The sequence below is a fragment of the Neofelis nebulosa genome, chromosome 14, assembly GCF_028018385.1.
Source record: "Neofelis nebulosa isolate mNeoNeb1 chromosome 14, mNeoNeb1.pri, whole genome shotgun sequence".
NCBI lineage: Eukaryota > Metazoa > Chordata > Mammalia > Carnivora > Felidae > Neofelis > Neofelis nebulosa.
This window is the reverse complement of record NC_080795.1, coordinates 47,195,098-47,219,456: the sequence shown is the minus strand read 5'-3', so window position 1 is coordinate 47,219,456 and position 24,359 is coordinate 47,195,098. Positions and strand designations below refer to the sequence as shown.

Sequence of the window (24,359 nt, the reverse complement as noted above, 5' to 3'; positions counted from 1 at the left end):
TAGATTCCGCGTATAAGAAAGATCATATATTATTTGCCTTTCTCTGTCTAATTTATTTCACTTGGTGTAGTTCCCTCAAGATTCATCCATATTGTCACAAATGGCAAGATCTTATTCTTTATTATAGCGGGGTAATAGTCCATCGTATATATATACTACAGCTTTATCCATTCATCCATCCACTGATGGACATTTAGGTTGTTTCCATATCTTGGCTTTTGTAAATACTGCTGCAATGAACATGGGGATGCACATATCTTTTCCAATCAGTGTTTTTGTTTTCTTCAGGTAAATACCCAAAAGTGGAATTGATGGATCATATGTTAGTTCTATTTTTAAGTTTTTGAGGAAACTCCATGCTGTTTTCCATAGTGTATGGTTGCAGAGCTTACATTCAGATCTTTAATCCATTTTGAGCTAATTTTTGTATATGGCATAAGGTGGTGGTCAATTTTCATTCTTTTGCACATGGCTGTCCAGTTTTCCCAATACCATTTATTGAAGAGACTGTCATTCCCCCATTGTACATTCTTGACTGCTTTATCATAAATTAATTGACTAAATGCATGGATTTATTTCTGGGCTCTCTAGTCCTTTCCATTGATCTATGTGTCTGTTTTTATGCCCATATCACACTGTTTTAATTACTATAGCTTTTTAATATAGTTTGAAACCAGAGAGCATGATGCCTTCAGCTTTGTTCTTCTTTCTCATGATTGCTTTGGCTATTTGGACGTCTTTGATGGTTTCCTGCAAACTTTAGGACTCTTCTATTTCTAAATTCCTTCCTAACAGATCCTTAAATATTACTCTTTTTATGGAAAAAGCATTAAGGAAATGCTTTACCTGCTGTGAAGGCAAATTCAAAGTAACAGAAGTAAATGATGTAAAGAGAAAAAGAAAAAATATTCCCTATAATTACAAAGAGGCCACTAAGTAAGCAGATTAGATATTTTGAGTTATTCATAGAAATCAACATGTTTTTTATATAGGATCAATCTCATGATTATTTCATTTGAGCAGTCCTTGATTTGTTTTCCATAAATTTCCAGAGGGATTCCCAATTAGTCTGCACACTGAATTAAGACAGTCCCTCTACATTTCCCCTCTCTGACACATACTTTGGGATGGCAATGAAGCAGGAATGATGTAAGAAATTTTCAACAGTTGTCTAGCTTATTTTTTGTTTGGAAGGAGGAAGAAGATGAATAAGAAAATAAAACTCACATTTGTGGAGTCAGAATTCCTTTTAGCAAATAGATTGATCATATATTTAGAGGGTGGAAAATGTCCATTAGTAATTCTGCAGGTGCATCACGGTACAGGGACACTTGAGGTTTTGGTGTGAGGGAGTCAGTGACATGGCATGTGAAGTATTCAGCTGGAAAATGCAGAAAGAACATCAGTCAGCTGCTCTCAGAAATGAACTCCACTGATAATACCAAAGCCCTGCTCTGACATTAGAACCCTATGGCCCGTTTTGTCTTATCGAAAAACACAGTGCTTGGCAATTTTTTTTTAAGCTGACAAACATCATCCTATGGGAGCAGAAGGTGAGAGCTGTCCCCTAGTTTCAGAACCTCATGTTAGTCTCGGTTGGACTTGTCTAGCGAGTCGACTCATCCATTTCCCAACGAGGCAGCAACCACATATATTGGCATTATTCAGGATCACGCCCTGCTGTAAATGCTTATTCAGCCGCATTTCCAATATTTTGGACCTGCTACTTTCATTCCCATTTCAATACACGTTTATGACCTGAATTTTTAACTCTGCCGCTTTTTTGATCACAAATCAGACTAAGCATTTATATTACGAAAAAAAAAAATGCTGGGCCAGCTGAAAAGTACACTCTAATTACAATAATAATGTAACAGCAAAAGAGACTTTATCTGATAATTAAAGAACTCTGGAGCATCATATTATAGCAAATTTTATGGGATGCTGCATTTTATTGATGAGTAAGAAAAACAGGGGTTGGAATAGATATGTTTCCTCAAAAAGTTTTGACTCAAAAACAGGAAAAATTCTCTTCCTATTTCTTTCAATTTCTTTCCTTTTCTTTTCCCCATATTGAATTTCCTCCAAACTGAAAAAGTTCTTTTAAAAAAAAGCCAGTGTTCAACTTAGTTATAATTAGGTTTTAATCAATGCAACTGTTTTTAACAGTGTATACTGTCTTTCTCTCCAGTTAATTGGATTATCTTATAAGCCAGTTAACAGCCTGCAGTCAACATATTGTATCGGGCAAAATATTGGCTTCCATTAAGTGTCATGGAGGTGTTATTATCTCTGGGGGGAAAAATGTAGAAACGGAGACACAAAGAAGTAGCATGCATGGCCCAGCTGATGTGAAAATGTCACATTTCCTGAACCGATTGGTGAGAATAGTTGGCTACGCTTTGGGTCCAATCCCCTGGTGGGCCAGATAATAATATACTATCCTGGTCACAGATTCTGGTGAGCCAAACGTCTGACCTGTGTAAGCCACATGTCAAAATATAGATCAGGCACAAGAAGAATCTGTGTATATACCTGTCCTCATGGGCAGAAAGACCGCCGGAAGCACAAGCCCTGCTGAGACGGACGAGTAGTGAAATTAAACACTAAGGTTGACGCATACACACACATACACCTTGCAAATGTGAACTATGCCAGGTATGCTGAAGTATCCTGATGACTATGTTGGAGGAACCCACATGTCACGCTGCATTTGTCCCAAATGACACATCACTTGTTTATTAAAGACATCCTTCTCTTATTTGTCCTTTAAATTCCAGGCCACTAAAGATAGCTCTCTTTAAGGTTAACCAATTCATGTTCTTTGTTGACTTTCTGAAATTATAAGAAAGAAAAAAAAAAAGTTAAAATGTCAGCTAAATAAAGTGAACACTTGGGTATTTGGGTACTCCAAACCTACTTTGGAAATAAGAAGGCTATGAAATATAAATTTCTCATACATCAGATGTAGCAAAGTTACCAGCGTATTTTAAGAATCCAAGTTGTGGGGCGCCTGGGTGGCTCAGTCGGTTAAGCGTCCGACTTCGGCTCAGGTCATGATCTCGCAGTTTGTGGGTTCGAGCCCCGCGTCGGGCTCTGTGCTGACAGCTCAGAGCCTGGAGCCTGTTTCAGATTCTGTGTCTCCCTCTCTCTGACCCTCCCCCGTTCATGCTGTGTCTCTCTCTGTCTCAAAAATAAATAAACGTTAAAAAAAAAAAAAAGAATCTAAGTTGTTATCATAAAAGACAGCTGTCTACTCCAAATCCCTTGTTTTTTCAGATTAAGAAACAAGAGCCAGACATGATAAGAGATATCCCTGTGGCACCCAAAAGAGCAGCAGGGCATAGTCGTGGCAACAGAGAGAAGCTTGCTGCCCATGTTAACCACTATTTAAGTCTGATGCAGGGCATCAGCAGTTCACAGGCACAGAAATTCTCCATGCTGGAATGCATTCCTGAGGCAGTGTGGTGTGGGGGAAAGAAGGCAGGGTTTAGAATCAGCTTTCCATTCTCAGTTCTGGCTCTTTTACTTACTAGCTCCCCACCCTGTAGCTGTGTGACAGTGACAAAAGTAACCTCTTGGAGCCTCAGTTTTTTCATCAAAAAATTGGGGATAATCAGACCTAACTGTGAAGGTCTGATGTGAGGATTAGAGACACACGGTAAGTGGCCAAATTATAGCTATTATCATCAATAAGAGGCTTGACGTAATCGTGAATTCAGTTTTTTATTTATTTTTTAGTGTTTAGTTTCCATGCAAGTTAGTTAGCATACAATGCAATAATGATTTCAGGAGTAGATTCCAGTGATTCATCCCCTACATACAACACCCAGTGCTCATCCCAACAAGTGTCTTCCTTAATGCCTCTGACCCATTTAGCCCATCCCCCCACCCACAACCCCCCCAGCAACCCTCAGTTTGTTCTCTGTATTTAAGAGTCTCTTATGTTTTGTCCCTCTCCCTGTTTTTACATTATTTTTGCTTCCCTTCCCTTATGATCATCTGTTTTGTATCTTAAATTCCATATATGAGGGAAGTCATATGATATGTGTCTTTCTCTGGCTAATTTTGCTTGGCACAATACCCTCTAATTCCCTCCACGTTGTAGCAGATGGCAAGATTTCATTCTTTTTGATTGCCGAGTAATACTCCACTGTATATATATACCACATCTTTATCCTTTCATCCATCGATGGACATTTGGGCTCTTTCCATACTTTGGCTATTGTTGATAGTGCTGCTGTAAACATGGGGGTGCATGTGTCCCTTCGAAAGAGCACACCTGTATCCCTTGGATAAATACCTAGCAGTGCAGTTTCTGGGTCGTAGGGTAGTTCTATTTTTAATTTTTTGAGGACCCTCCATACTGTTTTCCAGAGTGGCTGCACCAGTTTGCATTCCCACCAGCAGCGCAAAAGAGACCCTCTTTCTCCGCATCCTCGCCAACGTCTGTTGCTGCCTGAGTTGTTAATGTTAGCCATTCTGACAGGTGTAAGGTGGTATCTCATTGTGCTTTTGACTTGTATTTCCCTGATGATGAGTGATGTTGAGCATTTTTTCATGTGTCTGCTAGCCATCTGGATGTCTTCGTTAAGAATTCTGTTTTATATAGGAAGAACAATACTAGGGACCTAGCTTCAGTAGGGCATGTCCTATGACTAATGGTTCCAAAATAACAAGCTGAAGTGATTGTCTGTCATTCTCCACGTCTATCCCCACATGCCTGTCACATTATACTTTAAGATAAAACATTTATTTTGAGAATTTGACCCAGTCTCGGGGTTGGATGCGTGATCGTGAAATGCTATAAAGCGACATGGCCTGCGTGGGGACTGAGTTAGAAGTCTGGATTATCATTTGTAAGGTGTCCTAAGCAGGTGAGCCAACCATACCTACAAAGAACATGGAGGCCAGGGAATTCTCCCAGTTTCCACACTCAACAAACACTGAATGTAGATCGTTGTCTCATCTGTACCCATGGGATTTTAATTTATGGAAGTAATGGAATGACGATATGGCGAGGTCAATGCCATTGAAAAAAGAGTTTATTACTTACATTACCACAGAGAAGGGGGCCCACCACACCACGCAGGGTCACGGCGGGGGGGGGGGGGGGTACCAGGTTGTAGTTAGGACACAGAAGCAGAAGCCAGGGGAAAGCCTAGGCCAGCGCCTTTATCGGGGTTTGTGTGGGAAAGTCAAGGCTGGGAAGAGCAAACATTTTAGAATTAGCCAGTTTGAATAATTCAGGCCAGTTTGGGGCTATAGGGATGATCTCTGATTGACTGGTACCTGGCCCTGGGATGACTTAGGTCGGGGTTAACACTGGTGTGCTGTCGGAGAGTCAGGGAGAGTGTTGAGGGGATACACACGAGACTATACGTGCATACAGAAGGCATAGTTCTAGGCAGGTTGCCATTATCCCCAGGAAGGGTAGCACCGGGAGAGGTAGTCTCTCCCTGGGGCTGGAAGGCCTCCCAAATATTAAAACGCCATAAGACACGGGAAACAAAAAACATGATGAACACAGTGATAATAGTTTCAAACAAGTGTTTCCTTCTTCACACTATTTTTCTACCCATCCCTCAAACACTTAGAGTTCTCCTATAGTATGCAGAAACTACATTGTCATCTTCTATGTAAATAGTGAGCACCCTTGGTTTCAAATCTGTACCTGGGAGGGGGGGGGCACCTGTGTGGCTCAGTTGGTTAAGCATCCAGGTCTTGATCTCAGGGTTATGAGTTCAAGCCCTGCATCGGGCTCTGCACTGGGTGTGAAGCATACCTTAAAAAAAAAAAAAAAAAAAAAAAAGAAAATGCAGCTGGATGGAGTTTGGAGTGGTTTTAATTCTGCCTTTCATACTTTCATAAATAGAGTTCTTTTAAAAGACCATGAAGTTCATGTTGAGTCATCAAGACATAGAAGTTCAAGGACTAGAGGGGTCTGGGAAGTCACTCAAACCCCCTCTTTCATTTTATATCTGGGGAATCAACCATTAAACATTCTCCGGAGTCTCAATGGCTTAACTACTATTAAAATCAAACACAGAATATAATTAAGCATGTAATTAGAAACATTAATAACCATACTCAGCCAAAAAGTAGTTACATTTCAGAGTGCAACTAAATGCTTTTTTCTTGTCTTCTCTCCTCCAAAGTAATGGTTCAAAGTGGAGACGTTAGAAAAATGTCTCTGCAGATCAGCAGAAGTCAGGCGAAACCACAGGAGTCATTTTCAGGACAGATTTCTCCGTATGGAATCAGCCTGCCGCCACCAATGCAATCAGTGGACTTTGGACAAAATCAAAGCCATGAGCTAGACCAAGATAGCTCTCTGGTTAAGATCACGGCAAAGGCCCTCACCCAGTAGACATCTGTATGAATTGCTGTCTGGGGAAGAATGAAACACTCCATTCTTGACTTTTCTGTTTTGTCTTGGTGTTTCCACCTGTTTAAGAGTAATAATGTAAAGGCAGCAAGGACAGGCACATTACATTTTGGATACTTTTCCCCCTAGCTCATTCAGCTGCCTGAGTCTAAAGATAAAGACGGTATGCTGAGAACTAGAAAAATGGAACAGGGGAAGCCAAGGCATGTCCTTACCTGGAATGAGAAGCAGAGACTAACTGCAGGGAGATGCCAAGGTGCTAATAAAACCTGGACTCATTATAATACCCGGAATTGTTCATCCGTCTTTCTGAAGCACCGAGCACTATGAAGACATACATACTGCCTGGAAACAGATACGGTTAGAAAATGATTAGAAACGCAGACTATTTTGCTCAGTTAGTTTTTGTTTTGTCACAGTAACGCACGCGCACAGTTAAAACACCCTACTAGTCCTAGCAGGCTAGTTAGGAAAAACAGTTTCAGTTTCCTGCCTGCCGTTTTCTCTCTTTTCAGCCACAGCTGTGTACAATCCTGTCCGTCAATTCTTTTGGTATTTACCTCTACACTTCTGCAAAACATTCTTATACTACCATTTCCTGCAAGTTTTTCTCCGTGTTACGCATCATCCAAGGACTTCCCACTGTGGCAAGTAAGAATTTAGCTCGCTTTCAATGCTCTTCCCACCTCCTTGGCCCCATCCTGCCTCGACTTCGCATCCCTGCATCCTCCCAATTAAGTTATATTTGTAGTTATAATTGTGGTTAGATCCATATCTACATTATTACCGCTGTGTAAATGCTATTACAGCATGCTCTGTGATACTTAGAGGAGGACTTCTCACCTAGTATGGAGGGATCATTCAGGTGTATCTTCATTCGACAAGTGTTTATTGATCCTTACACCCTGCCAAGCACTGTGCTCAATGCTGGTTACACAGGGGTAACCAAGGAGCTATGGGCCTTCCGTTGTGGTGTAGAACAGTCAGCCCAGGCTCTGGAACCAGACTGCTGGGGTCAAATATTTTCCACCTTCGGCGTGCCTGGGTGGCTCAGTTGGGTAAGTGTCCGACTTCCACTGGGATCACGATCTCTTCGTTGGTGGGTTTGGGTCCCACATCGGGCCTGCACTGGGCTCTGCGCTGGTGGGATTCTCTCTCTCTCTCTCTCTCTCTCTCTGCCCTACCTCCACTCCCGCTCTCTCATGCGATCTCTCTCAAAAATAAATAAATAAACTTAAAAAAAAATCTTTTCCACTTTCTAGTCATGTAATCTTGGGTAACTTACTTAACCATTTTATACCTCAGTTACCTAAGTATTGTTGACACAATTACATGAATGAAAATGTGTGAAGTACTATCAAGTATGAGTAATAGTACCTGGTAGAGAGTAGGCAACACAGAAATGTTACATATTATTGTTTTAGGAGTCAAATGGAAAGGAAAAATTTACATATATTCCACGAACTTACATATATAATTATATATGGTTGTATATGTATATACATACGTGTTTATGTATACGTGAATATGATGTCTATATTTATAATAAATTACTAAGAATGAAAAGTACAGACTGCTAAACCAGACGGATCCTTGTTTGTCTGTTTATTTGTTAACACTTTAAGTATATTCAGTTTATTGTGTGTCAGTTACACCTCAGCAAAGCTCTTTTTATTACTTTTTTAAGTTTGTTTATTTATTTTGAGGGACCAAGAGAGAAAGCATGAGGAAGAGAGGGGCAGAGAGAGAGGAGAGAGCGAGAATCCCAAGTGGGCTCCGTGATCTGAGTGTGGGCCTTGGACTCATGAACCCTGAGATCGTGGCTGGAGCTGGAGTGGGACGCTTTAACCGACTGAGCCACCCAGGTGCCCCAACGGAGCTCTTTGTAAAAGTAAGTACCTGAAGGTTTTCCTGCATTCATTAGCCACCCTTAAAGGAATCAATAACCTTGACGCCATCCACTCAAATACTGTTCCACACCCCACTCCATCATAGCTTTTCTATTCTTTGCTATTCAATATTTTTACTTTCATGAGCATAGTCGACAGTATAAAATGCTTCCCTTTCTTAGAATTGCCTTTTGTATTTGTGTTTCTCTCTTTTTTTTAATTTTCTTATTTGAGTATAATTGACAATGTTGTATCAGTTTCAGATGTGCAACATAGTGATTTGACAGGTTTACACGTTATGCTATATTCACCACATGTGCAGTCACCGTATATTGCTGTTACAATATTATTGACTATATTCCCTCTGCTGTGCGTCTTATTCTTATGACGTATTTACTCCATAACTGGAAGTCTGTATCTCCCTCTTTCCTTCGCCCATTTTGCTCATCTCACCATTTCCCTCTGGCAACCATCAGCTTGTTCTCTGTATGTATAGGTCTGATTTTGCTTTTCGATTATTTATTTTTGTTTTAGATTCCACATATATAAGTGAAATCATGTGGTATCTGTCTCTCTCACTCTGACTTATTTCACGTAGCATAATACCCTCTGGGTCCATCCATGTTGTCTCAAAAGGCACGATCACATCCATTTTCATGACTGTGTGATATTCCAATGTGCGTGCACACTTGTGTGTGTGCGTGTGTGTACCACATCTCCCTTATCCACTCATCTATCAGTGGACACAGGTTGCTTCCACATCTTAGCTATTGTAAATAATGGTGCAATAAACATAGGGATGCATATGTCTTTTTGAATTAGTGTTTTTGTTTTCTTTGGGTAAGTACCGAATAGTGGAATTATTGGATCATATGGTATCTCTATTTTTAATTTTTTGAGGAACCTCCACACTGTTTTCCACAATGGCTGTCCAGTTTACATTCCCACCAACAGTGTATGAGAGTTCCTTTTTCTCCACACAGAGGAATCCTCATTTAGATGGGGGCTCAAGGAAGGAAGGCTTTTCTGAGAATGTGATATTTTAGCTGGAATTTGAAGAAGGAATATAAAGTAGACATACTGGAAGGGAGGGCAGGGCATACAAGAGAGGGGAGGGCATATAGCAAGGCCCCATGGTAGGGGGGTGGCTCGGTCAGTGAAGCATCCGACTTCGGCTCAGGTCATGATCTCGCGGTTTGTGAATTCAAGCCCCACGTGGGGTTCTGTGCTGACAACGTGAAGCCTGGAGCCTGCTTTGGATTCTGTGTCTCCCTCTCTCTGTCTCTCCCCGACTCACACTCTGTCTCTGTCTCTGAAAAATAAATAAGCATTAAAAAAATTTTTTTAATGTAACAGTTTTCATTGGGATATAATTCACATAAGACACAAATCACTCATTTAAAGTACACAGTTCAGTAGTTTGCAGTATATTCAGAGTGGTGCAATCATCACCACAGTCAATTTTAAAACATTTTCATCATCCCAAAAGAAAGTCTGTACCCATTACCATATACTTCCCATCTCCTTCCAATTCTCCCAGCCTTAGGCAACCACTAATCTACTTCATCTTTAAAGACTTGCCTATTTTTGACATTTCAGATAAATTAAATCACACAATATATGATCTTCTGTGACTGGTTTCTTTCACTTAGCATAATGTTTTCAGTATTTGGCCATGTTGTAATATGTCTCAGTGCTTCATGCATTTTTATGGGTGTATAATATTCCATTTAGGGATTTTTTTTTTTAAATATATATATTCCTTAAATGGATATTATATATATTCCATATTATATATATAATAATTATATGATATAAATTATATAATATAAAAATATTATAATATATATAATGTGTATATATATGGTGTGTGTGTATATATATATGGTGTGTGTGTGTATATATATATATATATATATATCACTTTAATTTATCAACTCATCAGTTGATGAAAATTTGGGTTGTTTCTACTTTTTGCCTATTACAAATAGCCAAAATGCTATTTTGAGCATTCATGTACGAGCTATTGAGTAGATGTATGTTTTCCTTTCTCTCAGATATAGATCTAGAATAGGAATTCCTGAATCGTATGGCAGCCCTATATTTAACCTTTTGGGGAACTGCCAGAATATTTTCCAAAGAGGCTGCACCATTTTACATTGCAAGCATGGGGGTCCCATTTTTTCCACATCCACTCCAACGCATAATTCCTGTCTTTTTTTATTACATCCACCATTTTAGTAGGCGTGAAATACTATCTCAGTATTTTGATTTGTATTTCCATGATGGCTAATAACAGTGAGCACCTTTTCTTGTATACGTTGGCCATTTGTATATCTTCTTTGAAGAAATATCTACTCAGATTTGTTACCCATTATTTAAATAGGTTACTTCTTTTGTCATGAATGCTTTTGGTGTCGTATCTAAGAAAGCTTTGCTTAACTGAAAGTCATGCAGATTTATTCCTATATTTTCTTCCTAAGAATTTTATCCTTTAGCATTTACACCTAGGTCTGTGATCCATTTTGATTAATTTTTGTGTACGGCATAAGATAAGGATTCAATTTCGTTCTTTTGCATGTGGATATCCAAGTGTTCCCCCACGATTTGTTGATAGGACTATTCTTTCCCTGTTGAATTTTCTTGGCATCTGTGTTGAAATCAGTGTGAATATTTCTGGGTTCTCAAGTCTATCTGATTGACCAAATGCCTAGGTTTAAAAAAATTTTTTTTTTTAAGTTTTTATTTATTTATTTTTGTGAGAGTGTGTGTGCAAGCAGGAGAGGGGGAGAAAGAGAGGGGGACAGAGGATCTGAAGCAGGCTCCGCGTGGACAGTAGGGAGCCTGATGTGGGGCTTGAAATCATGAACAGCGAGATCATGACCTGAGCCGAAGGCAGATGCTTAACTGACTGAGCCACCCAGGTGCCCCCCCAAATGTCTGTTCTTCTCCAAGTACCGTAGTCTTAATTACTGTAGCTTTACAGCCAAGTTTTGAAATTGGGAAGGGTAAGTCGTCCAACTTGGGTCCTCTTTTCAAAGTTGTTTTGGCTGTTCTGATGTAAAGAGAGAGCAGACTCCTCCTCCCCGTGTCTCCTCTACTCCCAATACTTCAGAACAACACTACTTCACTTCTGACACCAGACATGTAGGTTTTCCAAACATCAAACAATTTTGCAACATCAGCTGGGTGTCCTACAGTTTAACTCAATTCTGACACTATCTACCAGGGGATATCATCAGGTCTCACAGGTTAACAGCTCAGTCCTACAAGACAGTGCCCTCTGCCACCACCCCCGCCCTTCAGATGTCAGTAGCAAGTTCAGGCTGTTACCTGTGCTTGTGACTAACCTGCTATAAATTAGAGGTCCCCATGATCACCTCCTTAGGTTTGATTGATTTGCTAGAACAGCTCAAAAAACTCAGAGAAACATTTACTTATGTTTAAACTGTTATTATAAAAGACATTATAAAGGATACAGATGTGCAGCCTGATAAAGAGGTACATAGGGCAAAGTTCAGAAGGGTCCCAGGTGCAGAGGCTTCTGTCCCCATGGAACTGGGGTGTGCCACCTTCCCAGCATGTGGATGAGTTTGCCAACCTGGAAGCTCATCTAATCTTGCTCAATAGTTTTTATAGAACTTCATCTCCAGCCCCCTCCCTTTGCCTTCCTAGAGCTTGGTGGTTAGGGCTGAAAGGTTTTTTTTTTTCTTCCAAATTTTTATTTAAATTCTAGTTAACATATAGTGTTAACATTGGTTTCAGGAGAATTTAGTGATTCATTACTTACATATAGCCCCCAGTGCTCGTCGTAACATGTGCCCTCCTTAATACCCATCACCCATTTAGCCCATCCCCCACTTCCCTACCTCCATCAACCCTCAGTTTGTTCTCTATTGTCAAGAGTCTCTTATGGTTTGCTTCCCTTTCCTTTTTTCTTCCCATGTTTATGTGTTTTAATTTCTAAATTCCACAGATGAGTGAAATCAAATGGCATTTGCCATTCTCTGACTTATTTCACTTAGCATAATACACTCTAGGTCCATCCACATCATTGCAAATGGCAAGATTTCATTCTTTTTGATGACTGAGTAATATTCCATTAGATATATATTATATACATATAATATATATCTAATGGAATATATATAATATATATAATGGAATACATATATAATATATATAATGGAATATATATGTGTGTGTATATATATATATTTTTATGTAAAATATCTTCTTTTTTTAATGTTTGTTTTTGAGAAAGAGAGTGTGAGCAGGGGAAGGAGGAGAGAGAGGGAGACATAGAATCCAAAGCAGGCTCCAGGCTCTGAGCTGTTAGCACAGAGCCCAACACTGGGCTCCAACTCACAAACCACAAGATCAAGACCTGAGCTGAAGTCTGAGGCTTAACCCACTGAGCCACCCAGGTGCCCCTATATACCACATCTTCTTTATCCATTCATCTATTGATGGACTCTTGGGCTCTTTTCAATAGTCTGACTATTGTTGATGAAAGTTTTAATCCTTGGGGCTCCTGGGTGGCTCAGTTGATTAAGCTCAAAGCCTGGAGCCTGCTTCAGATTCTGTGTCTCCCTCTCTCTCTGCCCCTCCCACCCCTCCCTCAAAAAGAAATAAACATTAAAAAAAAAAAAAAAAGACAGTTTTAATCCTCTACTCCCTTGTTTGATATGTTCACCAGTCCCATCTGGAGACCATCTAGGAGCCCCACCCTAAGCCACGCATTAGCATAAATTCAGGTAAGCTCAAAAGGAGCTCCTTATCAATGACAAAAGACACTCCTATCACTCAGGAAATTCCAAGGGTTTAGGAGCTTTGTGCTGGGAATGGGGTTGAAGACCAAATCTATTTCTTATTTTACCCTGAGTTCCTTGGAATTTCCAGGTGAATCTCAAAATAAGCTTGTTGATTTATGCAAAAATGACAGCTGAGATTTTGATAGGGGAAGCACTGAATCTGTAGATAAATTTGGGGAATATTGCTAGTTTTATAATATTACATTTTTTGATCCATGTACATGGAATGCCTTTCCATTTATTTAGGTTTTCTTTAAGTTCTTTCAACAATGTTTTGTAGCACTTAGAATATAAGTTTTGCACTTCTTTGTAAAGTTACTCCTAAGTATTTTATTCTTTTTGATGCTATTCTAATAAATTGCGGTATTTTAAAAACCAATTCTAACATCTCTGAAATTGAGATATACTGTACAATCAAGGGTATCTTAGCATTATGCCATAGTACAAGTGGCAGTAATTTTTTTTTTTATCTTGGTGGAGATACATGTGATTTACCATCAATAGCTTCTTTGATTCAAGACCATATGGTATTAAATGTGAAATGTCTATAAAACATTAAAGTAGAAATGGAAAATAGGCATTTGGATATATCAATTTAGAAATCAGAAGAAAGGTGAACTAGAAGATAGATGTAGGGTCATCTGAAGTTCATTATTTTCTTATTAAAAATTTTTTTTAAATGCTTATTTATTTTTGAGAGAGAAAGAGAGCGCAAGCAGGGGAGGGGCAGAGAGAGGAGACACAGAATCCAAAGCAGGCGCCAGGCTGAGCTGTCAGCACAAAACCTGACACAGGGCTCAAACTCACAAACCATGAGATCATGACCTGAGCTGAAGTCAGATGCTCAACCGACTGAGCCACTCAGGCACCCCCGAAGTTCATTATTTTAAAGCCACAGCAATGAATGAGATTCCTTTGGGAAAACAGAGGTTCCTGCCCTGAGAAATCACAATAAGAAGTCGATTAGAAGAATAAGATCTAGAAAAGGGAACATTTTTGTTTTGAGTTATTGTTGTCATTATTGCTATTATTATGCATCACTAAGTGGAAGGACCTATGGGGCCAGGACCTTGCCTCTTTTATACTCGAAGGAACCTCTCTAAGCTAAGCACTTTCCTATATTTAGCTATTAACCTACATATCACAGATAAATTGGGAAAAGTGATTCAGAATAATCCGTTCATTTGAGAAATAATACATTGATTAACCATCAGCTCTCTCAGCCCTGAAAATCAGACATGAATACAAATAAATCAGCCTTTTCAAGTCTCCAGAGAAGCATTTTAATCTGATTGTGATTTTGGATTGAAAATAGGCACATGCTTATTGCATATTGACCTAGAGTAATTTTCGAAAGGTAGAAGAAGAAAACCAGTCGGTAGAAATACTGCAGCATTCACAATTAAAAGCAGAAATGTGTATAAAAATCCTTCCAAGGCGTTCGTATCCCATTTGCTGCCACATTTCTATAGAATAAGTAGGACACCAGCTGGTAGTAATGCTAATTCATCCGCCTTTCCTTTACTGTTTGTCACTTCTCAGATGCTGAATCTTCTCCATTCCTTTTTTCCCTTTTTCCCTTCAGATTTCAAATGCCCTAACCAACATATAGTTACTATAATACCACACCCTCTATGCAGTAGTTCTCAACCAAGGGAGTTTTTTGACCCCCAGAAGACATGTGGAAAGGTATGGAGACATTTTTCTTTTGTCAGAACTGGAGATAGGGTGCTACTGACTTCAAAAGGGTACAGGACAGGGATGTTGCCTCACATCTTACAATCCCCAGGGCAGCCCCTCATAACAATGAATTATCTAGCCCAAAGCGTCAGTAGTGCCAAGGTTGAGAAACTGTACCAATGGGGCTGAGTTTTTAGGTCTATGAACTTTCTGGGAGCACTCTCCTTAGCTTTTACCAAATTCTCAAAGGTGGTATAATGCAGAATTTTAAGGAACACTGGCTTAAATGGATGTTTCATCTAGGCCTTGGTAACAAGTGGCATATTAATACTATTTCACAGCAAAAATCACCTCTCTAGTTAAGACGACTTATCTTAGCTAGCCAAATTTCGCTGTCCCTTTCCACTGCCCACTCTGATTCATGGCCAAACACAACTCTTTGGATTTCCTGTCTCTAGGTTGTCCAAATACCACAATCCCCTTCTAGTAGACAGGCTAATACAGTTATCATGGTTATGGTGAATATTGATTAAGCTAGAGCTTCATGATATGCCAAGTTTTGGTTTCTCTAGACACCTCCAGTTCCTTTGGTCAGTATCTATTTGGGCATGTGGTGATGAAAATTAGCTTACAACTGAAAACTAAAGATATTAAAAAAAATTTTTTTTAAACATTTATTATTGAGAGACAGAGAGAGACAGAGCAAGAGCATGGGAGGGGCAGAGAGAGGAGGAGACACAGAATACCAAGCAGGCTACAACCTCTGAGCTGTCAGCACAAAGCCTGATGAAGGGCTGGAACTTACAAACTGTGGGATCATGACCTCAGCTCAAGTCGGAGGCTTAAGCGACTGAGCCACCCAGGCGCCCCTTTCCTGATTATTTTAAACAGTTCAGCTGTAATATCTGTATCCCAGTCCAGCTAACCTGGGATGTAGTTATATTAAACTAGCAACTCCTGCGCACTTACAGGCAAATTTGGGAGAGTGGAGGCTATGGGCAAGGTGACTGGGTCAAATGCAAAAGCCTCCCTTTTCCTTGTTACGAATAAATCAAATTAGAAACCAACAACGGGGGGGGGGGGTGCACGAGAGAATAAAGCCAATGTCTAAAATGCCCTTTCCAGATAATCAGCAGATACAATAATCATTACAATCGCAATCGCTCTTAATCAGATACTGGAAGTTGGCTGTTGTGGCCTATAAATCAAGAGAAACCAAACCAACCCAACTTAGCCATTTCCCCAAATATTAGCAACTCTGTATAGTTAGTAGTCCGCTAATCCGATCAGGGAGCCCTAGCCAGCAACACTGAGGCTGGAATCCTGAACTCCCTAAAAACCCCAGATTGGTAAAATAAATTAATAAATAAATAAATAACCGGGGTTTCCGTGGGAACGCGGTAAAGGGAGGCCGATGAGAGAACAAAGGCCGCGTCCCTATTAGGAGCTGCCGGGCCCACGGGCCGCACTGGGGGCGAGGGCGGCGGTGCGTCCGGGTGGCGGGCTGCCCGGTGTCCCACGCCGCCGCGGCGCTGGCGCACCTCTCCCGGCCAGTCCCCGGAGCCACAGCATAGCAGGGCGCTGGCGAGGCGGGAGGCGAGTGCGAAGGGCCGCGGGGGCCGAGGCTGGCCGCCGCCCGAGTGAGTGTGCTAGCGAGCGACTTGTGAAACACGCCGCGGGCCGTCACCCAGCAGGACAGCGAACACGCGGCGCGGCGCCGGCTGAAGCCGCCTAGATAGCGCACGCGGGAGAGGAGGGGCGCCGGGGACAGAGGGCGACGTCCCCTGCAGTTCCCGTCTCGCAGGGGTCGCCGGCGCCGCCAGGCCCCGCCCCCTGGCGCTTATGTAATAGGAGCGCACTGCCATTGGCCTGCGCGACCGGAAAGGGCGCAGGCGTGCGAGCAGAGGAGGGGCGGGGGAGGTGGCCGCAGCAGGAAGGCGAGTGGGCGGTGAAAAGCGGGCGGGCGCTGGGGCGACTGGGAGAGCTGCGCGGCGTGCGCGGGCACGAGCGTAGTGGCCTCCCCCGAGGCTGAGGCGGCGGCGGGTGCGCGCGGCGGCGGGTTCGAGGCGCGGGCTGTTGTGCTCTCCGCTCTCCTCTTTCCCCTCCTTGGCGGGTGGAGGAGGCCGAAGCGGTGCTGGGCGCGCTCCCCCTTGCTCTCCCTCCGGCCACCTCCCCCGGCCCTCTCGCGCTGCGCGGTCTCTCCGACGCAAGACTGTCCCGGCCCGGGTGAGCGGCAGTGGGGGCGGCGCTGACGCCGCAGGACGTCCGGGAGCCGGGGTGGGGGCCCGGCGGCGGGGTCGCCGCGGGTCGCGAGGGGCCGCCGGCCTCCCCGTCTCCCAGGCGGCGGCCCGTCCTGTCCCAGCGCGGGCCGCGGGCAGGAGGGAGAGCTCGGGCGCCTGCCAGGCCCTGCAGGTGGCCGGGTTGCAGGCCGCGGAGCGGAGCGGTAACCTTACCCCTTGGCGACAGCAGCTGGTCGGTTTCTCGAGGCCCGGGCTCCCCGTGGCCGAAGGGGCCGGGTTTGGGGCGGCCAAAGCCTCGGGGAGGCGCGTCTCGGGCCGGAATCTGTGCGGAGTGGCGGGTAGGTGGGGGCTGTGTGGCCGGACCGGGGAAGGAGCTCCCCGAGGCGGGAGAGGCCGGTTGGGAAGGAAGGTGGGCCGGGCTGCAGCTGGGGTCGGTCAAGTGTTGGGTGAGATAGACCTTACTCCCGGTGCTTTTCTCTACCCTCGGTGAACGGATGTAGTTAAAACGTGGGGGTCAGGATGTTGATCACTGCCTGGGCCTCTTCGTTTCAGATGGTTATAGAGAATGATCCTACTTCCTGGATCGAAAAATCTTTTCTTAGTTGTTTGGGTTTTAAGAGGATCTTAGGGGGCACTCCTTACTTGTTGCCTCCTGTAAAAGCTCTTCATTTTAGAACAACTCTTTATTCGTTCTACTTCCCTCTTTGCAGCCCTCTCGGAAAATTACAGTAAATAAGAGTAACGTTAAAAATCTGCGTTTAAGGTATTTGTAAGTGACTTGTTGCCCCTGAGTTTGTCGTATGTAATTAAGAAGTTGTGCTTAAGATTTTGTAGAAAATTCGATTTGGCTTGAGAGCATTTCTTAAGTTGAGCTGTCCAAAAGCAGGTGGCTTGTTCGTTTGCATTTCTGCTTTCAGAAAGGAAATTAATGCAGTGAGTTGTTGGAAGTTAGGGGCCTACCCCACGCATTTAGACTGTTGATTTCCTTTACGGGGTGTTCAGTTTTCTGTTTTAAAAATAAGAACAAGCTACAACAGTCTTTACTTATCAAAGCTTTTATGGTTTTATTTATTACTTTAGATGACAATGGAAAATAGGTTAAATCTATTGTGTAATGTTATATTTTAGGAGAAGTCCTAGGTGGAAAAGTTAAAAATAATATTCATCTCATGACATGGTACAGAGCGCTGCCTGAAAGTGGTATCAGAATAGCTAATATCTTGTAATTATCAAAGACATTTCTGGAATTAGTGGCATTAAAACAATCGAGGTTACCCGCAAAATCAGTGTTAGCATGCGTGGCAGACATTGTGTAGAAGAGTTCAGAAGCCTGAGAGGACTGAAGTATTGTAACATAAGGTACTGATACAAGATGTTATAATAGACTGGGATACATAAAGATTGCGTACCTATTACCGTCCACATCATACTCAAGTATCTAAAACTGTTTCTGTGGGAACAGGTTTGATATGCTGCCATAACATTTGTACTTAAATATACTTCAAATCATTCCGTTTGGCTTGGAAATGATAAATATTTGGCTTTTGAAAAGCGAAAATGGAAGTTTGGTGTTCAAGGACTAACACATCTGGTAATATTTACCATTATATGGGAACGGGGTTCTTACATTCGGCTAGCATACTAAAAATTTTTGTAGTTTGTTAAAATAGCTGGCTTTTTAGAAAAGCATTGGGTCTCTTCTATATTTTACTTGACTTTCAGTTCAGTGTTAAATACTAGTGGGAACTTGTCCAAGCAGTGTATTTATGTATTCACTTTCCCTTTTTCCTTTTTTGGGGAGAACCTCATGTGCTTCTATGAAATGCTTTGATTTTATATCCATTAACTAATTAGGATCCCAGTCAGAAAAAGCCAGTACTGTTTTCTGGTTAAAGGTGATGTAGGTCCATGTTATGTTCATGCCCTGCAGTGATTTAGAAGTTTAAAACTTAATTGCAGTGCTAGTCAAAGCTATACATAGGAATTCTACTTAGGACCCAATTTCAATATATTTAAAAGGTAGCTGGGGCTCATAGGCCCTTTATGAGCAGGTTTAACGTGTGTTGTCCAATAGAAGACTTTAATGTTTTTTATTAAGTTTTTATTTTAATTCCAGTAGAGTTAACATGTAGTGTTACATTAATTTCAGGTGTACAATATTAGTGATTCAATAATTCTATACATTACTCAATGCTCATCATGATGAGTGTATTTCTTAATCCCCATCACCTATTTCACCCATCCCCCTACCCACCTCTGATAACCATCAGGTCTTTATAGTTAAGAATCTGTTTCTTGGTTTGAGAAGCCTTTAATTTTTTTTTTTAAGTTTCTGCAGTTCTTCCTTTTTTTTTGTTTTTTGTTTTTTGTTTTTGTTTTATAAGTTTATTTGAAGAGCGAGCAAGAGCAGGGGAGGGAGAGAGAGAATCCCAAGCAGGCTCTGTACTGACAGTGTGGGGCTTGAACTCAATAACCGTGAGATTATGACCTGAGCTGAAATCAAGAATCAACCAACAGGCACCCAGGTGCTCCACGAAGACTTAAATGTAATGAAAAAGTAAAAGTAACTTTTTCAGTGACATTTATTTTTAACCCATTTAGCTTCATTTCAGACTATCAGTAGTAAAAAGTGGTACCTTTCATTTTTGTAAAGGTACCTTTACCCTTTTTACAAGGTTTATTCTCTCAATTGGGAACTAATTTAATCTTATTTAGTAATTTCTCCAGCAGTCCTGCAAAGATCAGTTGTTTAGAAAGATTTAGAACAGCATAGTGGTTTTATGTAACCTGAGTATTTAGGAGAACGGTTCCCATTGCTCTTAGGATCTCCTTCAGAACCTTTAGATGACAGCTCTAAATTTCTCTTAAATTGTAAGAATCTTAATTCATGACAGTTAATACTAGAAAGGGAAAGTACCTTTGCAAAGTGATCAAGCAATTGCTTGGGGAAGAGTGCTAAACTTTTTTGGTAAAGTTTTGAAGGTTACATATGGCAAAGTGTACAGATCTTAGATGTACAGCTCAGTGAGTTTTTACAAGTGAACACACCTATATAACCATTACCCTGATCAAGAGATAGAACACATCAACTGCCCCCCATGCCCTTTTTTCCCATTCACCACCTCCTAGATTAGCTTTGCCTGTTTTGAACTGTATACAACCCGTGTGTTGTGTCTGGCTTCTTTAACACTGGATACAACCCTGTTACTTGTAACCATAGTTTTTTTCTTTTTGAATGCAGGTAGTATTCCATTGATAAGTATACCACAAATTATCCATTTTATTATTAACTGGAATTTGCATTGTTTCCAGTTTTGGAAACAAGTACTCTGGACATTCTCGCATTGCCTTTGGGTGGATATGTACATTTGCATTTCTGTTGGGAAATGCAACATTTCTGTTGGGTGTATATGTACATTTGCATTTATATCGGGAGTGGAATTATTAGGTTTATAGAGTACACCAAAACAGTTTTCGACAGTGGTTGTACTAATTTATTCTCTAGTAGCATTGTATGTGAGAATTTGAAAACCCATACATTTTGACTGACAGCTCTATAGAACTTAAGTCTTCAACTCTTGAGAGCATTACCATACTTCGATTACTCGGTATTAATCACTCTAATGCCTCAACTTCTGTTTTTAGATATGGCTCGTGGACAGCAGAAGATTCAGTCGCAGCAGAAAAATGCCAAAAAGCAAGCTGGACAAAAGAAGAAACAAGGACATGACCAAAAGGCTGCTGCCAAAGCTGCCTTAATATATACCTGCACTGTCTGTAGGGTAAGGGGAGTGGGATGGCATAACCCTCCTGTGGACAGTTCTTTGCTTAGATGTTGCTGTATCGAGGTTAAAGTTTTGCAGCCATGGCAAAATAAATAGATTGGAGAGCTGCTTATTTTAGGTTTCCATCTTCAGTTGTCTCTTCCATAAATATTTTCTTGAATGGCTCCTGTGGCCAGGCACAGTTCTCTAGGTGTTGGGGGAAGGGAGTGAACAAAGCAAAGTCCTTTTCCTCGTGAAGAATAAAGATGTCTTCTTCAGGGCAGATACTACACTTTGAACTTTGTAAGAAGTCAGATCTACATTCTTAGTTTAGAGCTGTACGAGACACAAGTATACCCCTGGTTATATAATTGTCTTTTTTCTTCACTAAATTCTTAGGAGGTCTGCAAAACTCTACGGAGTATTTTTACGTTAGGGCCTTTCCTAGAATTAATATGTTTTATTAGATTTGAAGAGTAGTCATAACAACTACTATTGAGTGCATATCTGGTGTTCTACACGTATGAGCCCATTAATCCCCACAATCACCCTATGAGATAAAGGACTTTTATTCTCATTTTACAGAAAAGTAAACTGAGCCATGGGGATTAAATAACTTGTGCAGGGTCACCCAGCTAGTACAGAGAAGAGCTGGGATCTGAAGCTGGGCAGTCTAGTTCCTGAGCCCACCCTCCAGGCTACCATACCACACTTCCTTTCAAAGAAGTTTTTCCTCAGTTCCAAGCCAGTTTCTTTCTTGCTTTTTTGTAAGCTCAGCACCTTTGAAGTTCGTGAATAGAAGTGCCAAAGGAAAAATACATAGTGACGGTGGTCTAGTACATATGCATGTATACATATGTATATGTATTTTTTTCCAAAGCCCCACACCTTGGTAGGGTTGTGGGAAGGGATCTTGGTAAGACATGATTCCAAAACTAAAGTTTATCATCTGAAGGCATTACTGATGAAATTGAAGTTTCTAACTACATGAAAGTTCTTGTTAAGAGAGGAAACCTATTACATTAAGTATCTTGTTCATACTGAGCTTTGAGACACTCAAAATAATGCAATTGAGCAACTTTAAATTCTCTTTGGAAAGAGACAGGGTAAAAGTAAATTTCATTAAATTACTGATGAGTAAATGCTTCGATTTGAAAGTACTAGAGTAGGGGTGCCTGTGTGGCTCAAACATCTGACTCTTGATCTCCGCTCCTGAGTGGGATTGAGCCCTGCAGTGGGCTCTCTGCTGACAGCACAGAGCCTGCTTGGAATTCTCTCTCTGCCCCTACCCCGACTGCATGCACCCCTCCCTCCCTCCCCCCCCCCCATACATACATACATACACACACACACACACACGCTAAATAAGTAAATCAAGTTTTAAAAAATAATAAAAGACCTAGAGTAGTTCACCTCTTTAAACTCCCAAAAATAGCCAAAACTTGTATTTCATGTTTTGTTTAACTGCCTGAGCAAGAGGATCAATTACTGAAGGTCCTTGCCTAGGGAAGTTGGTGTAGTGTAACATTTGAGAACTGAAGTACAGTATGAGGTTGAAACAGGTCTTGGACAAATTACACCCTAGGTTTTAGTTTCTTACGTGAAATGAGGAATAATAGTAGGAACTAATTTAAGATTAGTGGGAAGGTCCTATGAGAATTCAGGTAACCTGCTTAACATAATGTGTTAAGTAAATGTTATCTCTTGTTTCCTGTTAAACAAGCAGAATCCTTTATGTAACCCACCTATTCTCCATATGTGAAATACGGTCACACGTTAAGGAATTTCTTTGTTACAAGGTCCTTTTTCATATGCCAGCCACTAGTTGCAGGAACTTAAAAGTATTTTGAGATGATTGTCTATCATGAGCAGGCTCAGGATTTGAAAAGTTAACACATTTTTATTTCATGAATAAGGTCTAACTCTTTTTTTGCACATTTTTTTAAAATTAGACACAAATGCCAGACCCTAAGACCTTCAAGCAGCACTTTGAAAGCAAGCATCCTAAGACTCCACTTCCTCCAGAATTGGCTGATGTTCAGGCATAAAGTTGTTTACAGGTAGTTGACCTTTTGTCTTTTCATTTGTTAATGTCAAGGTTGTATATGAGAGCAAAATTATCTTCTGTTACTGAAATTAATGTCTACCTTTTTTCTAGCTGAGATTTTATTGCTTCCCCTTTTTTAAGTTAGCGTTTACCTTCACAACCGTTAAAAACCCATTTTCCCAAACCAGATCTTCTCAATGCCTTTGAAACACCCAAGTTTTTACTACTGTAGCCCAAAATGGGGGGCTGAGGTGATGCTGGCCAGCTCTGGTCCAAGAATGGAAGAGACTTACCAGCCTAAAGAAAGTAACTATTATAAAGGCATTTGAGGGTCTTGCTCCCAGAAATGATGCAGAACAATGTTCCTGAGTGCCTTGTTGCAGGTATTTTAGAGTGTTTAACAGAGCTTCTGAATGCATTGAAATATGTAGCAAAATGTGGGCTTACACTGTATAAACTTTATAGTTGCTTGAAAATAATCAGTTTACATTTTTTGTGTGGTTTTTGTTTTCCCTAAGTGGTGGTGATGGTGTGAGATAACTTCCTTTTTAAAGTAAATTTATCAAAGATTTGTGTATAAAATCATTGACAGATCCATCAGAATGACTTGGTAGCTTATGCATGTGGTGCATTTTTCTTAGACATTTGAAATGCATATAAGTGGTATTTGTGCAATGCTTGCATTCACTGAAAATTCCGTTTATGTTTTATAGGTGAATTCACGACACCTTTGGCTCTTCTACTGTCTCAGACCTTAGGTAACAAACCTGCAGCTGCTTTTCTAACAAACTGTTGATCAGCAAAAATAAAGGGGCTACAGAAACACTCATTTTTATGCTGTTCCCTTTTGGGCTTCATGCAAAGACAATTCTGTGTAAATGTACAGTTGACTCTGATTTGGAAATCTGAAAATCAGTCCATCCTTGTTATAAAAAATTTTTTTACAATTGTAATTATATTGATGTTCATATTGTGTAAAATAACTCATTTAATAAAGTAGTACTTTGATTTTACAACATCACAGGATAAATGGTTCTAGAAATTCTGTTCTAACCTTCCACATTATTTGCCTTATAAAAATCTAATGAATTCGTCAGCTAGAATTGCAAGCGCAGTTCCTATCTCCCTTTCTCAGCTCAGTGGCAGGTTCGCTAGTTACATTGGAGCAGACTCATTCATAGTTTTACTGGCAGCTGCTGGTCTAGGTGAAGAATGACTTACCTGCTGCCTTAGTATATTACCATCATGTGTCATTTCCCCCTCTGATCATTTCCTGTGTTTGAGGTTGGAATATTTTAGCCTTCTGTGTGACCTGGCTGTAGCTGCCAGCCAGGTATACCCTCTAGATAACTGACAAATTCCTAATGTGGTTGGATTTTCAGTGAGCCCTTCTGAAAGAGTAGGTTCTGAAGTATATGCCGTAGCGAAATAATCCAGCTTTCGTTTAATACAAACCTGATGGATCACGTGTGAACTGGTAAAGATCTGTCTTATATAAGTTACACCTATGGATTCTTTCACAGTTCTTCAAGTTCAT

At 41.0% G+C, this 24,359-nt stretch overlaps 1 protein-coding gene and 2 long non-coding RNA genes across 10 annotated transcripts in view; 2 read left to right on the top strand and 1 right to left on the bottom strand.

Moving 5' to 3' along the window:
* The window catches only part of LOC131494384 (uncharacterized), an 86,474-nt gene extending 71,247 nt beyond the window's left edge, over positions 1 to 15,227 (top strand). For 3 of the 6 annotated variants that reach the window (XR_009253365.1, XR_009253364.1, XR_009253367.1), the window contains 2 exons: positions 6,159 to 8,279; positions 14,677 to 15,226. This is a non-coding gene — a long non-coding RNA (uncharacterized LOC131494384). Of the gene's footprint in view, positions 1 to 6,158; positions 8,280 to 14,676 lie in introns of all 6 variants that reach the window. The other 3 variants (XR_009253366.1, XR_009253368.1, XR_009253363.1) reach the window with 3 other exon arrangements.
* LOC131494383 (uncharacterized) lies at positions 4,649 to 7,329 on the bottom strand. The gene is made up of 3 exons (XR_009253362.1): positions 7,232 to 7,329; positions 6,604 to 6,733; positions 4,649 to 5,785 (listed from the first exon to the last, which is right to left on the bottom strand). It is a non-coding gene; the product is annotated as an uncharacterized LOC131494383 (long non-coding RNA).
* Positions 15,228 to 16,287: 1,060 nt separating the features above from the next.
* On the top strand, positions 16,288 to 23,843 carry ZNF706 (zinc finger protein 706). 3 transcript variants are annotated; one of them, XM_058698711.1, is made up of 4 exons: positions 16,288 to 16,411; positions 20,657 to 20,793; positions 22,728 to 22,835; positions 23,536 to 23,843. In XM_058698711.1, exons 2-3 carry the CDS (start codon positions 20,659 to 20,661, stop codon positions 22,821 to 22,823), a joined length of 231 nt encoding a protein of 76 aa, XP_058554694.1. In that variant the 5' UTR covers positions 16,288 to 16,411; positions 20,657 to 20,658; the 3' UTR covers positions 22,824 to 22,835; positions 23,536 to 23,843. The 3 variants fall into 3 exon arrangements, with proteins under 3 accessions (XP_058554694.1, XP_058554696.1, XP_058554695.1); XM_058698713.1 differs by lacking the exon at positions 16,288 to 16,411 and adding an exon at positions 16,741 to 16,997; XM_058698712.1 differs by lacking the exon at positions 16,288 to 16,411 and adding an exon at positions 17,058 to 17,349.
* Positions 23,844 to 24,359: the final 516 nt, after the last annotated feature.

What these genes read in the sequence shown, in the direction of transcription:
- ZNF706 (XM_058698711.1), top strand. Translation starts at nt 20,659, where the DNA reads ATGGCTCGTGGACAGCAGAAGATTCAGTCGCAGCAGAAAAATGCCAAA. An exon ending in ATACCTGCACTGTCTGTAGG is followed by an intron (nt 20,794 to 22,727) that starts GTAAGGGGAGTG and finishes TTTTAAAATTAG; the next exon opens with ACACAAATGCCAGACCCTAA.